Consider the following 19,323-nt stretch of genomic DNA (forward strand, 5'->3'; position numbering starts at 1 on the left):
CCAGAGTGATGCCCCAATGAATCCCAGAGTGATTTGATCAGCGAGTAGAAAAAGTGTTTGCAAAGTCCCTTTGGGGAATGGTGAGAATGGGGAAAATTCAACACCCCCAAGTTGAATTCCTGATATTCTCACAAGCAGTGTGGACAACCAAAGTATAGGCTGAGCCAGAAACAGGCCCACATATAAATGCTTAATAACCACATACCATCATTCATCAAAGACATGAAGGCAATTCAGTCCAGAAAGAATATTTTTCACCCTTATTGTAGAAACATCTGGATAGTCACATACAAAAACAAAGCAAAGCAAAACAAAAAAAACCTGTACCCTTACCTCATGCCATAAACAAAAATTAACTGAAAATAGATCACAGACCTAAATGTAAACCCTACAAACTATAAAATTTCTAGAAGAAAATAGGAGAAAGTCCTTGTATCTTGAGCTGGGCAGAGATTTAAGATATGATACTAAAAGTACAATCTCTAGAAAAGAAAACAGATTTAACAAAAAAGAAGACTAATCAATTGAACCTCATCAAATAGAACTGTTCTTCAAAATAATTATATTCTTAATAGAATAAAAGGACAAGTCATGGGCCAGAAGCAAATACCTGCACATTACATACTCAATAAAAGACCTGTATTCAGAATATATAACGAACTCTCAAGCCTCAAAAAAAAGAAAACAATATAATCATGCTTTCTTATGGACAAAAGATCTTCATTAAAGATCTTAATGAAGATCTTCATGTGCAGATAAGCACATGAAGAGATGCTCAACATCATTAGGCATTAAGACAATAAAAATGAAAACCACATTAATATATCACTATATATTATTAGAATGGCTCAAATTTAAGACTGATCAAGTGTTGGTGGGGATGTGAAGAACTGGGACTTTGATACAATGAAAGTGGGAATACAAAATGGTAAAATAACTAGAAAAGTTTGGAAATTTATTAAGTTAAACTTACTTCTACTATATACCCAGCCAAATCTCCTCTCCTAGATATTTACCCAAGAGAAATAAAAACTTGTATCTCCACAAAGATTTGTAACTTAGTGTTCATAGAACTTTATTTGCTATAGCCCCAAACTGGAAATATAAATGGTAATCGATAAGCAAATTGTGATTTATCTATTCAATGAAATACTCTCAGAAATAATGAACTATTAGTATCCCCAACAACATGGATAAATCTCAAAATTACACCTAGTGAAAGAAGCCAAAGTAGGTATATATCCTGTAATATTCCATTTATTTAAAAAATACAAACTAGTCTATAATGACAAAAAGATCAGTAGCTGCCTGAAAATGGGAGACAAGCAGGGAAGAATAGAAGGGAAGAATTATAACGAGGCAGAAGCAATCTTTTATTAGAGTTGATAGTTGTTATATTCACTATCTTAATTGTGGTGGCTTCACGAGTTTATATGCCAAAGTTTATAAAATTGTGCATTTTAAATAAGTGCTGTCAACTGTACCTCAATAAATCTGGGTTTAAAAAAAAACAGCACTGGGCAACATAAAATGCATAATTTCCAGTCACCAAAAAATTACTAGACTTGAGGAGAAGCTTAAGAACCACAACCAGGATAAAAATCAATTGGCAGATGAATGGATCTGTAAGTATAGTCATACAATGTAGTACCTCTTGAGAATAAAAACAATTATCTAGTGATAAACACAAAACCTGGATGACTCTCAAAAATATGCTGAGCAAAAGAAACAAGAGAAAAAAAGAGTATCTATGATTCCATTTATGTAATTATTCAAGAAAAGGTAATAATAATCTATAGTGACAGAAAGAAGTTCTTAGTTATCTGGGACCAGGCATGGGGATCACTGACAAGACAACTTTTCAGGGTGACAGAAATGTTATCTTGATTGTGTCAGTGGTTACACAGGTACATAAATCCATAAAAACTCAAACTCTACATTTAAAATTTATGTAATTTATTATGAAATTTATACCACCAAAAAAACCTGTTATAAAACACATATTTTAAACCATTAGATAAACTTAATTATATAAACTTACCTCTAACTGTTGCTGTTCCATTTTAGTCAATAAAAATTTGGAATAGATATTACTTTTTTCAAGCAAATGTTGAAGTCTCCGGTACCGAATTTCCATGGACTCTCTATCCCAAGACATGCGAGCCTATTCAAAGAGAAAATTTCCATAATTGCTCAATTTTTCTGATATACACTGTTTTTTTTTACATAAAGTATAAAGAAAATGTTTAAATAAATGCTCTTCTCATTTAATACATTTCATTTACAGAAGTAAATCCATTTATTAATGACAGTTCATTTTCTATATGAAAAACTGGAACAAAACTTTGATTTTGGGGCTCAACAGGCAATTGACAGATGTAGCTTATATACCAAATGTTGAAATTCCAGAAACAGGGCATACATTTACTGGCTTCTACTGAATTGTGGGTCATTTAAAAAAAATACTTGAAATTAAGAGAAATAAATATTTAATTAAAGTTAGACTTAAGTTCTTAAATGCTTTCAAAAAAGAAATTTTCATATACATTTTATTTCCAAGAACACTTAAAAATAATCTCATTGGTCAGGGACTAAAAAGCCTATATTCTAAAACTACAGAATTTTAAAGACTGTATTGTCAAAATATTTCAACTTGCTAAATCTATTGGTGATTTCCTAAAAACTTCTTTCCTTCCCCCTCAGTCTATGTGCTCCCCAAAGTTTTGTCCTAATCCCTTACTTTTCTGTTACTCTCACAGTTTTATGTTTCATTTCTGTAACTTGGAATTAAAAACCTCCATTTCCATAAAGTATTATAACATTTATTTAACTGAGTGACTTCTAAGAGTCTACAATATTTGTTTTGTAGGCAGGGGAGAAACCCCTATTTACACTGACAAGAAAAGTTGCATATTTACAAGAATATGAGAGAGCCTATAATAGGATAACATAAGGTAATAAATAACCTTCTGGAAAGGGCCAGATAGTGAATATTTTAGTATTTGGGTACCAAATAGTCTCTTGCAACTACTCAATCAACTTTGCCTCTGCAGCATAAGAGAAGCCACAGATAATACAAAAACATACGTATGTGTGGCTATGTTTCAATTAAGCTTTATTTATACAACAGGTGCACACCAAATCTGGTCAGCAATTTGTCAACCCAAGATAGGTAACAACTATTAGAGTTAAAGAAAAAAAAAAAAAAGCATTACAGTGAGCTCAAGAATCAAGTGAATTCACCCACTAAACATATGCAAATCTTACCAACCAGCATTTCCACTCCTGATCAAGTGTGAGAGACTGAGAGGGTCCACACTCATCCCCAGATAATGGAGGCCATTTGAAAAAAGAAACAGTATTTTTTAAAAGCTCCCCAGGATATTCTACTAGGTAGCCAGGATTAACAAATGTCTTAGAGCATGTTTGGATAAAACATTTTGGAAAACAGTCAACACAATTCATTTTGCCTAACATTTAAGACAGAGGTTTAGCCAAGATTACCTCTTTAATACTAATTCCTTAACCCCAATCTAGCTTTGTCAATCAGCAAACATATACTGAGCACTTCATCTACAACGTCTTATATAGTTACTATGGTAACTACACAAAAACTTTGACTGGTTGTCCACATACTACAGATGAGATGACATCTCTAAAATACAAGGAAATGACAAGACATTAAGAGACAAGTATATAATTTACCACTAAACTTTGGTACAGACAGTAAATTCTGAAAAATTCAAAGAATTGCTAAGGTTAGGAAAGTCAGGGATTTCAGGAATTCATGAGTTGTATGAAAGGATAAATGAGAGAGCAGAAGACTTAGTTTGGCTAATTACTGTAGTAGTCCATGCATTAATCTATGCTGGCCTAGGCAAGGGCATTAAGAATCATATTTGAGTAAATTTAGAATTACAAGGACTTTTATAGATTAAGTAGTATATGTCTCATGTAATACTGGCTTTATAGATACTCCTGACTTAGCTATATTGTAACAATTTTAGTATTTTGCTTTTTCTAGTAAACCAAGCCACTTACTTTTCAATCAGTATGAATGCAAAAACAAAACAATGGAAAACCTAACCATCACCCAGTAACTGGTGGTTTTAATTTACAGGGAAGCAGCTGGGAATTAAAAAAGCATGTTTGAAAGGGAGGCTATGAGTTCATTTGTATATCTAAAATAATGCCCCAGCTTGTGGAGATATATGTCTAAGACTTAACATAATCTAATTAACCTTAATTTGGTGGTTAAGCTTTGCCCTTGTAAAATCAGACATCACTGTATATTGGCTTATATTTTCCTAGATAATAAGTTATCTCTAGCTATTCTTCCCAATTATAAAGACAATGATAATAGGACATTTAGGAATAAATCTAACAAAATGCATGCTCATCACAGAAAATTTAAATAGTAAAAAACAAACAAACAAAAACCACACAAATCATCCATAATCCCACCCACGCAGAGAATCCCCATCAACACCTTCTCAAACTACTTTCAGGACCTTTCTTTTTCTATTATTAATATAATACAGTGACTCCTACATATTTGGGGGGAAAAGAATATTTTTCTCTTCTAGGATTCACAAGCATAACTCAGTTCACTATATTTCTCACTCTGTACAATATGAACCATTATTCTTTTATCTCTCTAAGAAACCCCCAAGTCAGATTGCAAACCCACCCCCTACCACATACAAACGAATGCATTGCTTAAGTCTTCTAGACTAACAATGACTTCTTTCAAGAGGAAATGCAGGTGAAAATCCAAAGAAAATAACCTGTGGCAAATGAAAGGCAAAGTCATTCTCATGGCTCCTCACAACCTTAGAATCTCCTAAAGCAAGGTAAATGCTTCTCATTAAAGAAATTAAGCTAGCTCTTTCTCTTAAGAATATTTAAAAATGCCCATAAACACTAAATTCTCCAAAAAGAAAAAGAACCTTTACTTTTGCATAGTGAGACTCATGGCCTCAAAAGACATAAGTATATTTTAATCTCAAATAGGGAGAGGCTTTGAAAGTTATTCTTAGAATTTTCTCCAGGAAGTCACCTAGGGAATAATGTTTTGTAAAGTGTCAAGTACAGAAATTAATCAAATCATTTCAATACCTATACATAAAAAGACTATGCATGTTAATAATGGAGTACAACACCACCCTTGTAACAGAAGGATTAAAAATAACTATACTCTTTTATTAACAGAAGGATTAAGCCAATTTTAAAAATGCTAGTTTAGGTTCTACGATGTCTAATTGCCAGATAAAAACTTGTATACTATAACAATCAGTCAACAAAAACAACTACAATAAATTGTGCTCATAAGCTTATAAATTTCACTGAAAGTAAAGGTTATTTTGAAGCCGAATTTTATCAGCAAATATGAAGATGACAGATTTTTTCTAAGTGTGAAAAGGATGTTTCTTTCCTTGAAGTAATGCATTTTGGAAATGTATCCTTAATGTATCTCAGGCATATCTCTCTGCAGATGATATGTTCCTACCCAACAAAAGGAAGTGTCAGTAAAACTGGAGACATAACTCAAGATTACTCTTAACAACCTCTGAAGTTGATTCCATTTTGAGAATAAGTACTTCACAATTTACCTTGTTACATGGCTAGTATGCATATTTATTTTATTTTTATTTTTCAATAAAATGTTTAATATAGTCAATAAGCATGTTTATATATGTTATATAGTACATAACATATGTATTATGTAACTGAATATTCTTTTATCACAGTTAGTTATTCCATAAGCATTTACTGGTTGCCTACTATTTGCTAGGTACTAGGCCTACAAATACAAAACAGTAAGTACTGCCCTCAAAGCCTTATACCTCAGAGAATAAAATAATAACAATACTGTGTGATGGAGAAAGTACTATGGGAATATGAAGAACGAGGAAAAGTGGTTCAGGGCAGACCTGTCAATTCGATTAATTTATAACTTCCCTGCAGCAAAAGGAGTTACTGTGACTTAAAGCCTGAGTTCAAAATCCGGATTTGCGCTTAAGTGTGTCACCCATGACTGCCTCAGTTTCTTCACTTGTAAATGGAGATAATCATCATAATATTGGAAAGACTAAATAAATCAATATAAGTAAATCACTTAACAGGCAGTACATAAGAGTTGGCTGGCTATCATTCTTTTTCCTGTAATGCAACAATTAGGCAGTAGGGTGGAGATTCAGAAAATACTTAAAAATAATTCAATCTGCCAGGGGCTAAAACTGCTTTTGGCAATCTTGTACTTTGTACCAGAAAACCACAAGTACAACAACTTGTAACTGAAAAAGCACTCCACATTTTTAGACAGAAAAACTTATTTAATAATAGTCCAAGAGGAGCTAAAAAGAAAACAAAAAGCAAGTTGATCACTTAGAGGGATCCAACATAAAACTGGGAAGTCATTAGACCTGGATTTCAGCCAGACTTTGATTGAGGGTAACTTCTACTCTAAGTTCAGCATTACTACAGGATTTAGAGATTAATGTGTGCCACCAAGCATCTATTCAAGGGACTAATTAAAGGATGTAAGGATGACAGATATAATATGGACTCTGGAAACAGTTATCATGGCAAAACAAGCACTTTAAAATGCTCACTTAAAAAAGAGATGAGACCATTTTACAGTTTATCAAGAAGACATACAAATATCATTCAAGAACGTGCAAAGGTTTTTCAACGCTAGAATCTGTAAACATACAAATAAATAACAAAGCCGCTTTGAAGTTTGTGAAAAGTCAGCTAATAGTAAGCCAAATTTGATATTACTCCCAAATTACCTTTTCTAGCATCTTCCTCTCCTTCTCAAGTCCAGCAGCCTCAAGCTGTTCTTCCTCTTCTAGCATGGCTGGGGTAATCAGAGCAGTCTCCGGTTGCTCAGGAGTTAGGGTCCCTAAGAGGGAAGAAGGCTTTTAAATTTGTTGTTTATAAAGATTATCACTTGCTCAATTACTGAATTAAACATCTGCTTCCCTTCCCAACTGTATTTGAACCTAAAGTTAAAGATCCATGGGGACGCCAGCGTCACCTTTCAGCAGACATCCCAGGTCTTGGCAATGTCAACAAGTTGCCTGGATTCAGTTTACAACTCGGGTAAACGGCGCTCCCCCTTGCTTTTAAAATCTTCTGTGTCGTGCAAATATGTGCAAATCTGAGGTGTTTTCCACTCACCTCTTACACTTCCTTCCTTTCTCAGCCCCTGCCCAGGAACGGCTCCCTCCCCAAGCTAGCTGCAGTCTCCATCCTGAACCCCTCCTGGGACGCCGCCACAGCTCCGGGAAGAAACTTCTCCTAACTCACCGCCGCTACTCGCGGGAGGCTCCGCTGGCATGGCTGGACACACACCCGGGAACCGTACTCCTCTCAGAGCTTGCAACGCGGCGCGCTAACTCCTCACAGCCGCAGCCGGCCTTAAGTTCCTCGCCAGATCTCTGGCCAAGAAAAAACGCGCGCTTCTCTTTCGCGGGAAAACGTTGTTATCTCGCGATATTTCGTTCTCTCCGCCGCGCTGTAGTCCCAGCAGCGCGAGATTTGGCGTGGTTTGGTTTTTGTGGGGGACTACCTGTGGTGACCTTGTTTGTTTACCTGAACCTCAGTCTTCGGGAAACTACCGAGTTCATCCTGTAACTAGCCTTGTGATATAAAGCGAGTCTCCTAACCACGGATGCTCCCAATTTTCTCAGGTTTAATGATAGTGCTGTATTACGCATTAGTTTAGCAGCCCGCTTAATTTCCAAGGCACCACCTTCACACACTTTAATGCGATTAAATCCCCCCAACCCATAATCCTTTAGGTCAGAAAGATGTATAAGTATCCAGGTGTGAGTCCCGGAAAACGAGAGTATTGCCAACTTTGCCCGACACTGAGAAGCTTCCGAAATGACCTAGAAAAGGGCTTTTTTGTGGATAGGCTGGGGAGAGAAAGAATAAGGTAATTAAGACAGGAAATTAAGATTATGGGTGGTAGTGTTCCAGTAGCCTTGATTCTTAAAGATGATTGTATAACTATATAGCTCTTACAATGTGACCATGTGATTGTGAAAACCTTGTGTCTGATGCTCCCATTATCCAGGTATGGACAGAGAAGTAAAAAATAAGGAAAAATAAATAGTAATGGGGGATAAAAGGTGAAAAAAGTATGAGTAGATTGAAATACTAGTGGTCAGTGAGAGAGATGGGTAAGGGATATGGGATATACGAGTTTTCTTTCGTTTTTTTATTTCTTTCTCTGGAGTGATGTAAATGTTCTAAAAATGTTCATGGTGATGAATACACAACTCTGTGATGATATTGTGAACCACTGATTGTATTCTATAGATGGTCTTATGTGTGTGATGATTTCTCAATTTAAAAAAATTTTTTTAAAGATTATGGGTGGTTCAAGAAAGTTTTAAGATAAGGGAGAACTTAATGTAGTAATAAACTGAGTGGAGTGGCCAACAGAAAATTTAGGAAGCTATTGGCAATATATTAGAATGTGCACCTGAAAGAAGAACCAGAACATTTCTTATCACTCATTTTCCTTTCAGTCTTCAAACGCACTTTCTTGACTGCAATCCCTTTTCATTATTTCCTTGGTTTCCCACACCACTTTCCCCATTTCCCAGAATTCATGGTATACCCACCATTTATCCTGTTCCCTTCATTTGACTCCAATAAGTTTAATGATATTTGCATAACACTTAAGTTTGCAATATATGTCCATCATAGCCATCTTCAGCAACCTGCATAACAACACTCTAAGGCTGGCAGAGCAGATTATTTTTATTTCTACATTACAAATGAGAAATTTAATGCTGAGAGGATAAATCTACTTGTCCAGTACCCTATAGTTACTTTGTGATAGAAACAAGAGTCAAATCCAGGTCTTTGGACTACTGGTTCAATAGTTTTTCAAAGATGAAATGTAGCCTCATTAATAACTATTACTAGATTCTACCTCCTCCTAATCAAAGACAATAGCTGTTTATACTCTACTTGTTTTGACTTTCGCCAACTTTTGCAATGAAATTTTTATCCTTCTAATGTTTTAAAACTGCTTTTCCCTAAGTTTCCTCCTAATGCATTGAAAATCTTGCTTTGTTCTTTCTTTTGAACTTCATTCTGGCCCACGTCCTAAAAATCAGTTATCCATCCTGTTTTTCTCTACATATTTTGTTCCTGTTTCATCTGCTCTACAGGCTGCAATGATCAGCTCAAGACTGAAAATTTTCCCTTAGTCCCTAGAGAGAGAGTGAGTGGGGGAAATCTGTCCAACCATGTGAGATGGAGTTCAAGTCAGTTTCATCTGATTTTTGAAGAACAGACATCTCAACTAACATCTGCACTTGTTGATAAAAGTGCACTTGGGGCATTTCCTGTCATATCTTTTTCATTGTGCAGACTCTACCGTCACTTTGGCTATGAAAATTTTGTACATTAACTCTTATTTAAGGGCCTGTATTTAAACGTCTCCTGGGTACAGGAACTGTTCTAGGAGCTATACAGAAAAGATCAAAACTGATGAGAACCCTGTTGATATGCAACTTACATTCTAGGAGTTGGGACATATAAGTGGGGTGGAGAGGGGAATTGGTAAATTCTCTGCAGAACAGAGTGATTGGGTGGCTATTATAGATTGGGTAATCAGGTGTCTCTGCAGAAGTGATAGACACTTAAGTAGAGAACCACATGTCAAGAAGCCAGGCAGGACATGAGTAGTCCAAGCAGAAGCTACAGCTAGTGCAAAGAGACTAAGACAGGGATAAACTTGGGCACTTTATCAGAAAGAAGGCTGCTATGACTGAAGCAGAGTTAGCAAGGCAGAATAGGACGAGTGGCACAAAAGTCAGAGGTGACTGTTTGGATGAGGCACTGGGATTTTCTTTTAAGATGTTACAATTCATTATTTTCCCTACCCACACAAAATATTTCCTCTTCTAGAATCCTTTTCATATTAATGACCTTACCATCAACCCAATCATAGAAGTAAAACAAAACAAGAGCAAATAAAACCTGTTCCCTTCTGTTTACATTAAATGACCCCACTTGCTGCCAAACAATTAGCCAGAATTCCCTTCAGCTTCCCAACACCAAACTTACAAACCTACCTGCATTTCTTTTTTTTTTTTTTTCTCCAAGCCCTTTAATATTCACTTAAACAACTGAGGCACAAGCAATAACAAAAACTGCATTTTTTACTTTACAAGGAAAATCAATTTGTGTGATAGCTACACGATACGTTAATTTTCTCAAAATCTCTTCTGCAATAACATTTCATCAATACTCTGGTCCACAGGTTGAATCAGTGAGGTCACAAAGATAGGCAGGAAGGGATTAGAAGAATGAAATATTTACTGACTGCACACTATACTAGGTTTTACACTTAAATGTGAACATAAATTCTAGTTATCAATAGAAAAACAATGCTGTCAGGTAAGCTCGTTTTAAATGCTTTTACTTTAAATATAAATTATGAACCTTTGTATTTAACAAAGATTTTTGACCAAAGAAGCATGTCAACATACAACAATATGTTTTCCATTTCTAGAGATTTTACACAAGGTTGCAACATTAGCACATGGGAACATTCAATCTGTTTCATTCAACTTAAATCTTGAGTTGTTTTATTCCCACCTACTGGGTACCATTTGGTCAGCACCACGGTTCCCTGGTTTATCACCACTACTAAAACCTTAGGTAGGAAACTCTTCAGTGGGGATAAAATAGCAGGTTTTTTTTTTTTTTTAAATATAGCACACCTAAAGCTTTCAAAAGTAGGAGCTAATTTTAAAGTACCAAAGCTGTCATTTAAATAAGAAAATGTACTTGGCTTAATCGGCTCTAAAGTGAAGCCATCATTGCCTTTTCAACAAGGCTTAAATCAAAGAGGATTATTTTCCAGAAAGCTGATTCCCAGCTTGTAGTGCACAATTTTCAAGGGCATATATAGTTAGCTTTCTACCTTCCCAAAATCTAGATGACCACTCACTCCTCCAACCAATCCTTAGTTTTTCCAGGCCCATTATTTTCTTGCTAAGCTCTCTGCTCTTTTTCCCACCTATATTCTCCCTCTACCTCCCTCAATCTATACCTAGAGAAAAGACTGTTTCTCTGCTGCCTGATCAATTACTGACCAGTCACCACTACCGTGCTTTGAATTTCAGATCTTGTCAGGTTTCTACTGTTCATTCCCCACAAAAGCACACAAAGTGTCATGATGATAATAATAAAATACACCAAGAATTCTCACAAACCTAGAAGGTATCTGGAGGAAGAGCCCTTACATGTTTGACCCATCTATCCCAATGTCTAATTCATCGGTGAGACACTAGAGGTGGATACATGACATGCCCAAGGCTATACAGAAAGCTAATTAGAGGCAGAAGCTAGCCTTGTATTTCAAACTCTTTCCACTATACCACAACTACCACACACACACATAACAGCCTAGGTTAAGGTAAGAAAAGTTAATAAGTAAATCAAGATAAAAAGCCTAGTACAAAGGAAAAATCTCTGGGATCTCTCCTCAGACTTTTATATGGCACAAAGCCAATCTGAACGAGAAATACTGCTCAGTTCAGCACATGCAGCACGATACCAAAGATCCCTATTCTCAGTTCTGAAATGGGATCTGTGACTGCTTGTCAATATTTGAGAAAAGGTCCCACTCCATTTTCTTCAATCTTCAGCCACAAGCTTATGCCTTACTCTTAGTGTTCAACAAGATAAATGAATCAAGTTGAATTAGGATTAAAGAAATACATCAAAGTTAAACACAAAGTGGAACTTTTTTTTTACAAGTAGGTCATCCCAGTTACCTTAAATCATACACTTCAGATTAATTTACAGTTTTGCGACAGAACCGTATGATTTCAGTGAAAATCAACACAACAATCAGACATTAATAAAAGATCAATTTGGAAATACTAAGTTAGGCAAGCATGCAAAATTCAGAGTATAAAACAATACAAGGCCTGGTGGCCAAAGAAAAGACACTCTTCAGGAGAAGGTGGATTTGAAGATGCTGAACACAACCATATAAAAAAAGGGATGCCTCAGAGATCAGTTCCCTTTATTTTATAAATGAGGAAAATAAGCAGACATGATTTGGTGAAGCTCACACGCAGCTAGTGCTATTTGCAACTGCTACACATATCTAAAGTACAGGGTGATAAATACCTAGGACATATTAAGCCCACCATTTAAATAAAACATTTTACTAAGCCTACTGATTTAAACAGTATTATCAAGATTGACATAAGGGGTAGGGATAAAGTTAATATAGCACAGCAGCACATTTCACATATGTATTTATATTTGAAAGATTAAATGGGAAAAATCATCTCAAAGATTAATGCTCAGTTTTGATAAACAATCAAGTTTTCATACAATTTTCTGATATACAGCAAAAGGTATTAGCCTTTAAAAAATGCACGTTCTTCAGCTTTCTCCTATACTTTTTTATGCCTTATCTTTAAAAACTGAGCACTGGGGCAGGCCATGGTGGCTCAGCAGGTACAGTTCTCACCTGCCATGTCAAAGACTTGGGTTTGATTCCTTGCGCCTGCCCGTGCGAAAAAAAGAAAACAAAAGAAAAAAAAAAAAAAAACTGAGCACTGGGTACTTTCAAACTAAGTATTGTTACATGTGTGTACATTTTAGGAAGAAACAAAATCCATGATATTTTAGTTAACTCATAGTGTATTTATAAAATGAAAAATACTTATCAAAATACACTTTTCACTGGGAAAAATAAATAAAACAGACAAATGGATCTACACAAAGTAAAAATTAACTTTGGCAGATTTCAGTGTGGTACAGTCCATCTCAAAGCATATTTGCTCCTATAACTCCAGAGCTGTTCATCTTCCAAGTTAAGAATCTTAAAAATATTTTAAATTGAGATTTTATTATGCTGATATTTGTTTTTCATTCCACATCATCTTCAGCCAAGCTCTGAGCACTTACAATTCTCTGACTAATTGTTGGGAGCTTAGAAGCATCTGGAACACTGGTGGTGGAAGAGTTTGCTGTAATACTTGCAGTAACTGCTGTGGCTGTCCACACACAGCAATTGGATTTGTCAAATGGTCCACACCCTTCTCATATTCACCTTGGGCTAGTAACTCTTCACCAAGCTGTATTTCTTCAAGGAAAAATTTCTGAACAGCTTCAGCATCTTTAAGGTCAGGCAACTTGGAAAGCCCAGCTCTCTCCTTGGCAAGTTTCTGTTTCTTTCTTCCATTTTCTCTCGACCGTGGAGTGAGGAGGGCGGCGGCGGCGGCGGCAGCCCGCGAAGTAGCCTTTGGCCGCCAAACCTCGAGCGGGCCCTACCTGCATTTCAACACCTTTTCCACTTTCCGTCATGTTATGCTTTGGATCCAACTCTCTTCAGCCTATTCAGGCATCTTAAATTACTCATTATCCATCAGATCTTTGTTTCATAAACCTCTCTCTACTGAATCTTTTCCATTAGTATTTAAATGCTCAATTCTCTCTCATTTAAAAAAGGGGGCAGGGAGGGAACCTCTTCTATCCCTTCCAGCTATTATCCACTCTCTTATCCTTTATAGCTAATTTTAAAATAATAACCTACATTAGCATTCTTTAATTCTTTGCCTCCCATTTCTTCAATCTAGCTGCAACACATTTGCATCTCCAAATGTCTGGGATTGTTTTTGACTCTGAAGCAGCTGTTCTCCAAGAGTCTGCATCTGAGGTTTCTTCAAAGTGTTTTCCCTTTTAAAGGACTCTAGTAAACTAATCAAGTCACATCTTGGGTGGAGTCACATCTCCATCTAATCAAAAGGACACACCTACAATTGGGCACACCACATCTCCATGGATATCTAATCAAAAGTTTCCACCCTACAGTATTGAATCAGGTTTAAAGGAAACAGCTGCCCCCACAAGATAAGTATGGCTTTTCTGGGGAACATAATAGTTTCAAACCAGCACATTCCATCCTTTGGATCCCAAAAAAGACATATACAAAATACATTCACTCCATCACAATATCACAAAAGCCTTAAACCATTTCAGTAACAATACAAATACCATGCAAAGTCAAAAACAGTAAAAAATCTCATCAAAATCAGTTGCAGGCATGGTCTGCCCTAAGGTAAAAAAATTCTCCTCTGGAAAATTATGACAGCAACGAAAAGAATGTCTCTGAGGAGGAAGTAGATGAGGAACATGTGATAATCACTTTAGTTCCAATAAAAGAGGAACTTCAAGAAGACCATCAAATGGAACCAAGTACTTCTACTGCAGAAGTTAAACCAAAGAAGTCTAGGAAAAGGGATAAAGTTCCTCTTCCTCAATCCAAAGCTTGCTCAAAACCTAAAGTACCAGCGCTTCCCTTGCCAACCATTTTGCCTCCAATTAATAAGGTACACCGGGACACTTTGCGGAAGTGGTGCCAGCATTTTAATTTGAGTACTGATGGCCCGAAAATAGAGGTTTATCTGAGACTCCAGCAACATGCTTACCCTGAGCAAAAACAGGATATTCCTGACACACCGCGGAAGGCCAAGTTGGAGTCACGTTCGAAGAATTGCAAGACAATGACCAAGACAGGAAAGGGTCAGAAAAAGGAGAAAGAAGAAATGACTAAAAAAATTGAAGTAATAACGTCTGCTCAGGAGGCAATGTTAGCATCATGGACAAGAATTGCTGCAAGAGCAGTTCAGCCTAAGACTGTGAATTCATGTCCCATACCTACTTCTGTTGAGACCTTTTTGCTGCAAGCCTCAGGTGTCAGATGGTGTGTGGTCCATGGCAGAGTTCTCCCTGCAGACACAAAGGGTTGGGTTCACCTACAGTTCCATGCAGGTCAGGCCTGGGTACCTGACACTCCCAAGAGGATGATCTCTCTCTTTCTGTTACCAGCCTGCACTTTTGCATCAGTGGACGTAGAAGACAGTATGTTGTGCCCAGAATGTGTGAAGAGGAACAAGAAGTTAATGAAAAGATTAATTTTAATTGGGAAGGAGAAGCGATCTGCTTTGAACACACCACCATCTCTATTTTTGGAAGGGCAATGTTTTAGTAAACAACAAATGACTGAGAGTCCGTAGCTAAATTGGCTTGCATCCAGATGATTAATGTGCCGTGTCCTAAACATCCTCAATGCTGCTTGCTTTTTTGAGTAAAAATGTGAATGAACATTTTTGGGTTTATCAAAAAGTGACTGCTACTGCTACTTTTTATGAATTGGGTTTAGTAAAAGGTAATCCTGTCCACGTCAATTAAAATTTTCTCCATGTGTTGGTTCCATAGAAATTACTGCTAGAGGAGAGCTCAAGTACAGGAAATGTATCCATAAATATTTTAACATTCTGTGTATAGCTATATAGAATATGTTTTTGCTATCTTAAAAATCTTTATGTGGGTATATCCACAATATTTAAAAACTACTTGGATATATTATGAAATATTTCTCATTGTAATATTCACACAGTTAGCCTTGTTCAATCATATTGTGTGTGTGCATTTGTACAATGAAATTTCTACACGTGGATTTGTTAAATAAAATTTGTGCAAGTGGAATTGCTGAGTAAAAAAAAAAAAAAAAAAAATTCTCCTCTGGCTGTGGACCTGAAAAACTCAGAACAAGTTATCCGCTTCCAATATGCAAAGGAGGGACAGTCACAGGATATATGTTTACACTGCCATAGTGAGAAATCGAAAGGTAAACAGGGTCACCAAACCCAAACATTTCCCAAAACTTAAGGGGCAAACTCCATTGGATTTCAAAGTCTGAGAGTCATTCATCCTCGGGGCTTTAGAAAGTGGCAGTCCCATCTTTTCCAAGGGCCTACACAGTGGCCTTGCTCTCTCTGAATGTTGGGGTATGGGTTTCAAGGCTTGGGGGAACCACCTTTCTCTTCTTCACCCTCTCCAAGTTTTGGGGCAGCACCCAGGATCTCTATGATTTCCAGAGCACATGCTCAACTTCTCCAGAACAATGGGGTGACAGCCAGATGCCAGGATGATGGTTTATGCACTCTACCCTCTCTAAGGCCTGGGGCAGCAAAACTCTTCCTAAGCATCCAGGTGGAAGGCCTAACCTTTGCCTTTGGGGCAAACTCACTCTCTCCAAGTGCATAAGTGGGTCTGCACTCCTGGTCCAACGTTTCTTGGCTTCAAATCTTAGCTTCCATTGTCTTGCCTCTGAAATCATTTTTCCTTCAATCTGTCCCTTTTAGACCAGACTGGTGGTGGTTCTGTTTATACATATCCCACAACACTCTTTTATTAGTTCTCTATGCAGTATACAGGGATCATAAGTGTCAGACAATAGGCCCTTTCCTCAAATCCTTTCTGGATGACTCCATTTCCAGTCCTCACTTGACCTATAATGGTTGGCTGCTTCTATGTTTGGTTAAATCCTAAAGTGGGGCCCTACCCATTGGGATCTCATTTTCTGGAAGCCCAGTTCTAGACCACCAATTTCTGTTTTCTTTCTGTTCAAGAGTTCAGTTCTCCACTTATCTCTTTCCTCTCGCATTTTACTATAAGCTTCAAGGAGCCACCAAGCTGCAATTACCTTAGTTTGGAAATTTTCTCAGCTAAGTATCCTGGCTTATTGCCTTTAAATTCTAACTTCCATCCAACAGCAGTACACAATTCAGCCAAATTAGTGCCATCTTAAAATACGAGTTGCCTTCCTTTCAATTTGCAATGACGTTCATTATTTGTCTAAAGCCTCATCAGAGGTATCTTTGGAGTCCACATTTCTACCACAGTCTCTTCAAAGCATCTTAGCCTTCTCTATCAAGTTCTTCACAGCTCTTCCAGTCTTCCCCTTATCCATATAAAAAGCTGTTCCAACATGTTTGGTATTTGCAAAGCACAGCAGCACCCTACTTCTCTGGTACCAAAATCTGTTTCAGTTTGCTAAAGTTGCCAGAATGCAATATACCAGAATTGGAACAGCTTTTAGAAAGGGAATTTAATAAGTTGCAAGTTACAATTCTAAGGTGTGAAAACGTCCAAATTAAGGCCCCCACAAGAGGTTACCTTCACTCAAGAAAGGCTGGTGCCATTGGGAAGACCTCTGTCAGTAGGGAAGGCACGTGGCTGGCATCTGCCAGTTCCTTTATCCTAGGCTCCATTGCTTTCAGCCTCTGTTTCTAATGGTTTCTTAAGTGTCTATGAGCCTTCATTTAGCTCCTCCAGGACACAACTCTGGGTTCTGGCCTGCTTAATATCTCATGGAAAGACACATTGCGACATCTGCTGGGCCCTGCATCTTCAAATGTCTGGGTCTCATTTTTGGCTCTGAACTATTCTCCAAATGAGTACATCTGAGGTTTCTTCAAAATGTTTCCCTTTTGGGCGGGCCGCGGTGGCTCAGCGGGCAAAGTGCTTGCCTGCTATGCCGGAGGACCTCGGTTCGATTCCCGGCCCCAGCCCATGTAACAAAAACGGAGAAACAGAATACAATAAACAAGAAAATGTTTAAAAATGTTTCCCTTTCTTCCTTCCTTCCTTCCTTCTATCCTTCCTTCCTTCTCTCTGTCTTTCCTTTAAAAAAAAAAAAAAATGTTTCCCTTTTTAAAGGACTCTCGTAAACTAATCAAGACCCACCTTGAATGAGTGGAGTCACATCTCCATCTAATCAAAAGGACACACTCACAATTGGGCATGCCCACCTCCATGAAGATGATCAAATAAAAATTTCCACCCTGCAGTTTTGAATCAGGATTAAAAGATATAGCTGTCCCACAAGTTTGGATCAGGATTAAAACATGGCTTTTCTGGGATACACAATAATTTCAAACTGGCACAGTAAGGTTATGAGAGTGATGGATTATCAGATGTTTAGAGAAAAGACCTCCTCTAAGGAAGTGATATTAACCAGGGACCTGAATGAAAAGAGAATATACTATGCAAAGACCCAAACAGAAAACATTCAGACAGGGAACAACAGTAAAATCCCTTAGGTAAATAGGAGTTTGGCAGATTGACAAATGGCAAGAAGTCTATTGTTCCTACAGTAGAGTAAATGAGGTTTAATGGTAGGTTAAACTGGTGAGAAAGGGGCAGAGACCAGATCAGGTAGGACCTAACAGGAAAGAGTTTGGACTTTTATTATGAGGAATGTCATTAGAGGATCTTGAACAAGGAAATCATAGGAAATTTTACACTTTTAAAAGATCATAAAGCATATACACTAAAAATTCGATAAAAAATGTTTAATTTTCAAGGGCTCCAAAAATACCTTTAAAAATTAGCTCAGAAGAAATATTACAACTAAAAGTAATAAGAAATTACCTTATTGCAATACAATTTATTTAAATCAATTGGAATAATTTAAGAATAAACCCTATCATTCACTTTCCAATTTATCTTCTTACTTTAAAGTCCAAACATTGGCATTTAAAGACTTTTACAATCTACAAAGGTTTTGATCAAACAAATATTTTCCTTCTAAAGTTTAAGGATAAAGATACTAAAATTGAAAGCCTTGTGATTTATGTAGCAATCAAAATACATCTGCTGACTAAATGATCAATTTTGCTGAGACCAAGAAAATCTGAAACTTCAATATTTGCTTTTATAATACCATTATGAAAAATAGTATGCCTGAATTTAAAAACTGAGAACAAAAGTATATATCCCACTGTTGTTGATTAATATACTCCCTCAAATCTATATTAGCTTATCATTTACATTGTTATTACAAAAATGACTTTCCAAATACCCAGAAATAATACAAAAGTCATTTCACCTTAAATAAAATCATGAAAGTTCTGTTTACTTAAGTGTTTAACAAATAAAACAATTTTGCAATGGAACTTTAAAAAAAGCTGAATATCTTTCCTGCTGTTTATTGGAAAATAAATCCAGCCCACTGAATGCAATGCACATGGTAAAACTTCATTAATTGGACTGAGGAAAGAGCAATATGAAGAGTAGAAAGTTTGGAAAAAAATGAAATTTTGCCAATTTCTCAAGTCTTGCAATTTTATGTATCCTATAGTAGGAAGCAATGCTTGGTACAGTGCCAGTATGAAACTATTATACACCCCAGAAAAGCCATGTTTTAATCCTGATCCAATTTTGTGGGGGCAGCCCTTTCTTTTAGGGCAGAAAACTTTTGATTAGATTACCTCCATGGAGATGTGATGCCCAATTGTGGATATGATCTTTTTTTTTTTTTTTAACATGGGCAGGCACCCGGAATCGAACCCAGGTCCTCTGGCATGGCAGGCAAGCATTCTTGCCTGATGAGCCAATGTGGCCCACCCTGGATATGATCTTTAGATTTGATGGAGATGTGACTCTACCCATTCAAGGTAGATCTTGATTAGTTTACTA

General features: G+C 36.8%; 1 protein-coding gene and 1 pseudogene across 2 annotated transcripts in view; one reads left to right on the forward strand and one right to left on the reverse strand.

The window, feature by feature from the left end:
• The window catches only part of HELLS (helicase, lymphoid specific), a 43,144-nt gene extending 35,663 nt beyond the window's left edge, over positions 1-7,481 (reverse strand). For both annotated transcript variants that reach the window (XM_077125384.1, XM_077125383.1), the window contains exons 1-3: positions 7,315-7,481; positions 6,795-6,907; positions 2,042-2,164 (exon numbers count right to left, since the gene is read on the reverse strand). In XM_077125384.1, the coding sequence (XP_076981499.1) occupies positions 2,042-2,164; positions 6,795-6,907; positions 7,315-7,345 (267 nt within the window). In that variant the 5' untranslated portion in view covers positions 7,346-7,481. The remainder of the gene's footprint in view (positions 1-2,041; positions 2,165-6,794; positions 6,908-7,314) is intronic.
• Positions 7,482-7,817: 336 nt separating this feature from the next.
• On the forward strand, positions 7,818-15,570 carry LOC143653399 (developmental pluripotency-associated protein 2 pseudogene; annotated as a pseudogene).
• Positions 15,571-19,323: the final 3,753 nt, after the last annotated feature.

Source organism: Tamandua tetradactyla, chromosome 13 (assembly GCF_023851605.1).
Source record: "Tamandua tetradactyla isolate mTamTet1 chromosome 13, mTamTet1.pri, whole genome shotgun sequence".
NCBI classification, from domain to species: Eukaryota; Metazoa; Chordata; class Mammalia; order Pilosa; family Myrmecophagidae; genus Tamandua; species Tamandua tetradactyla.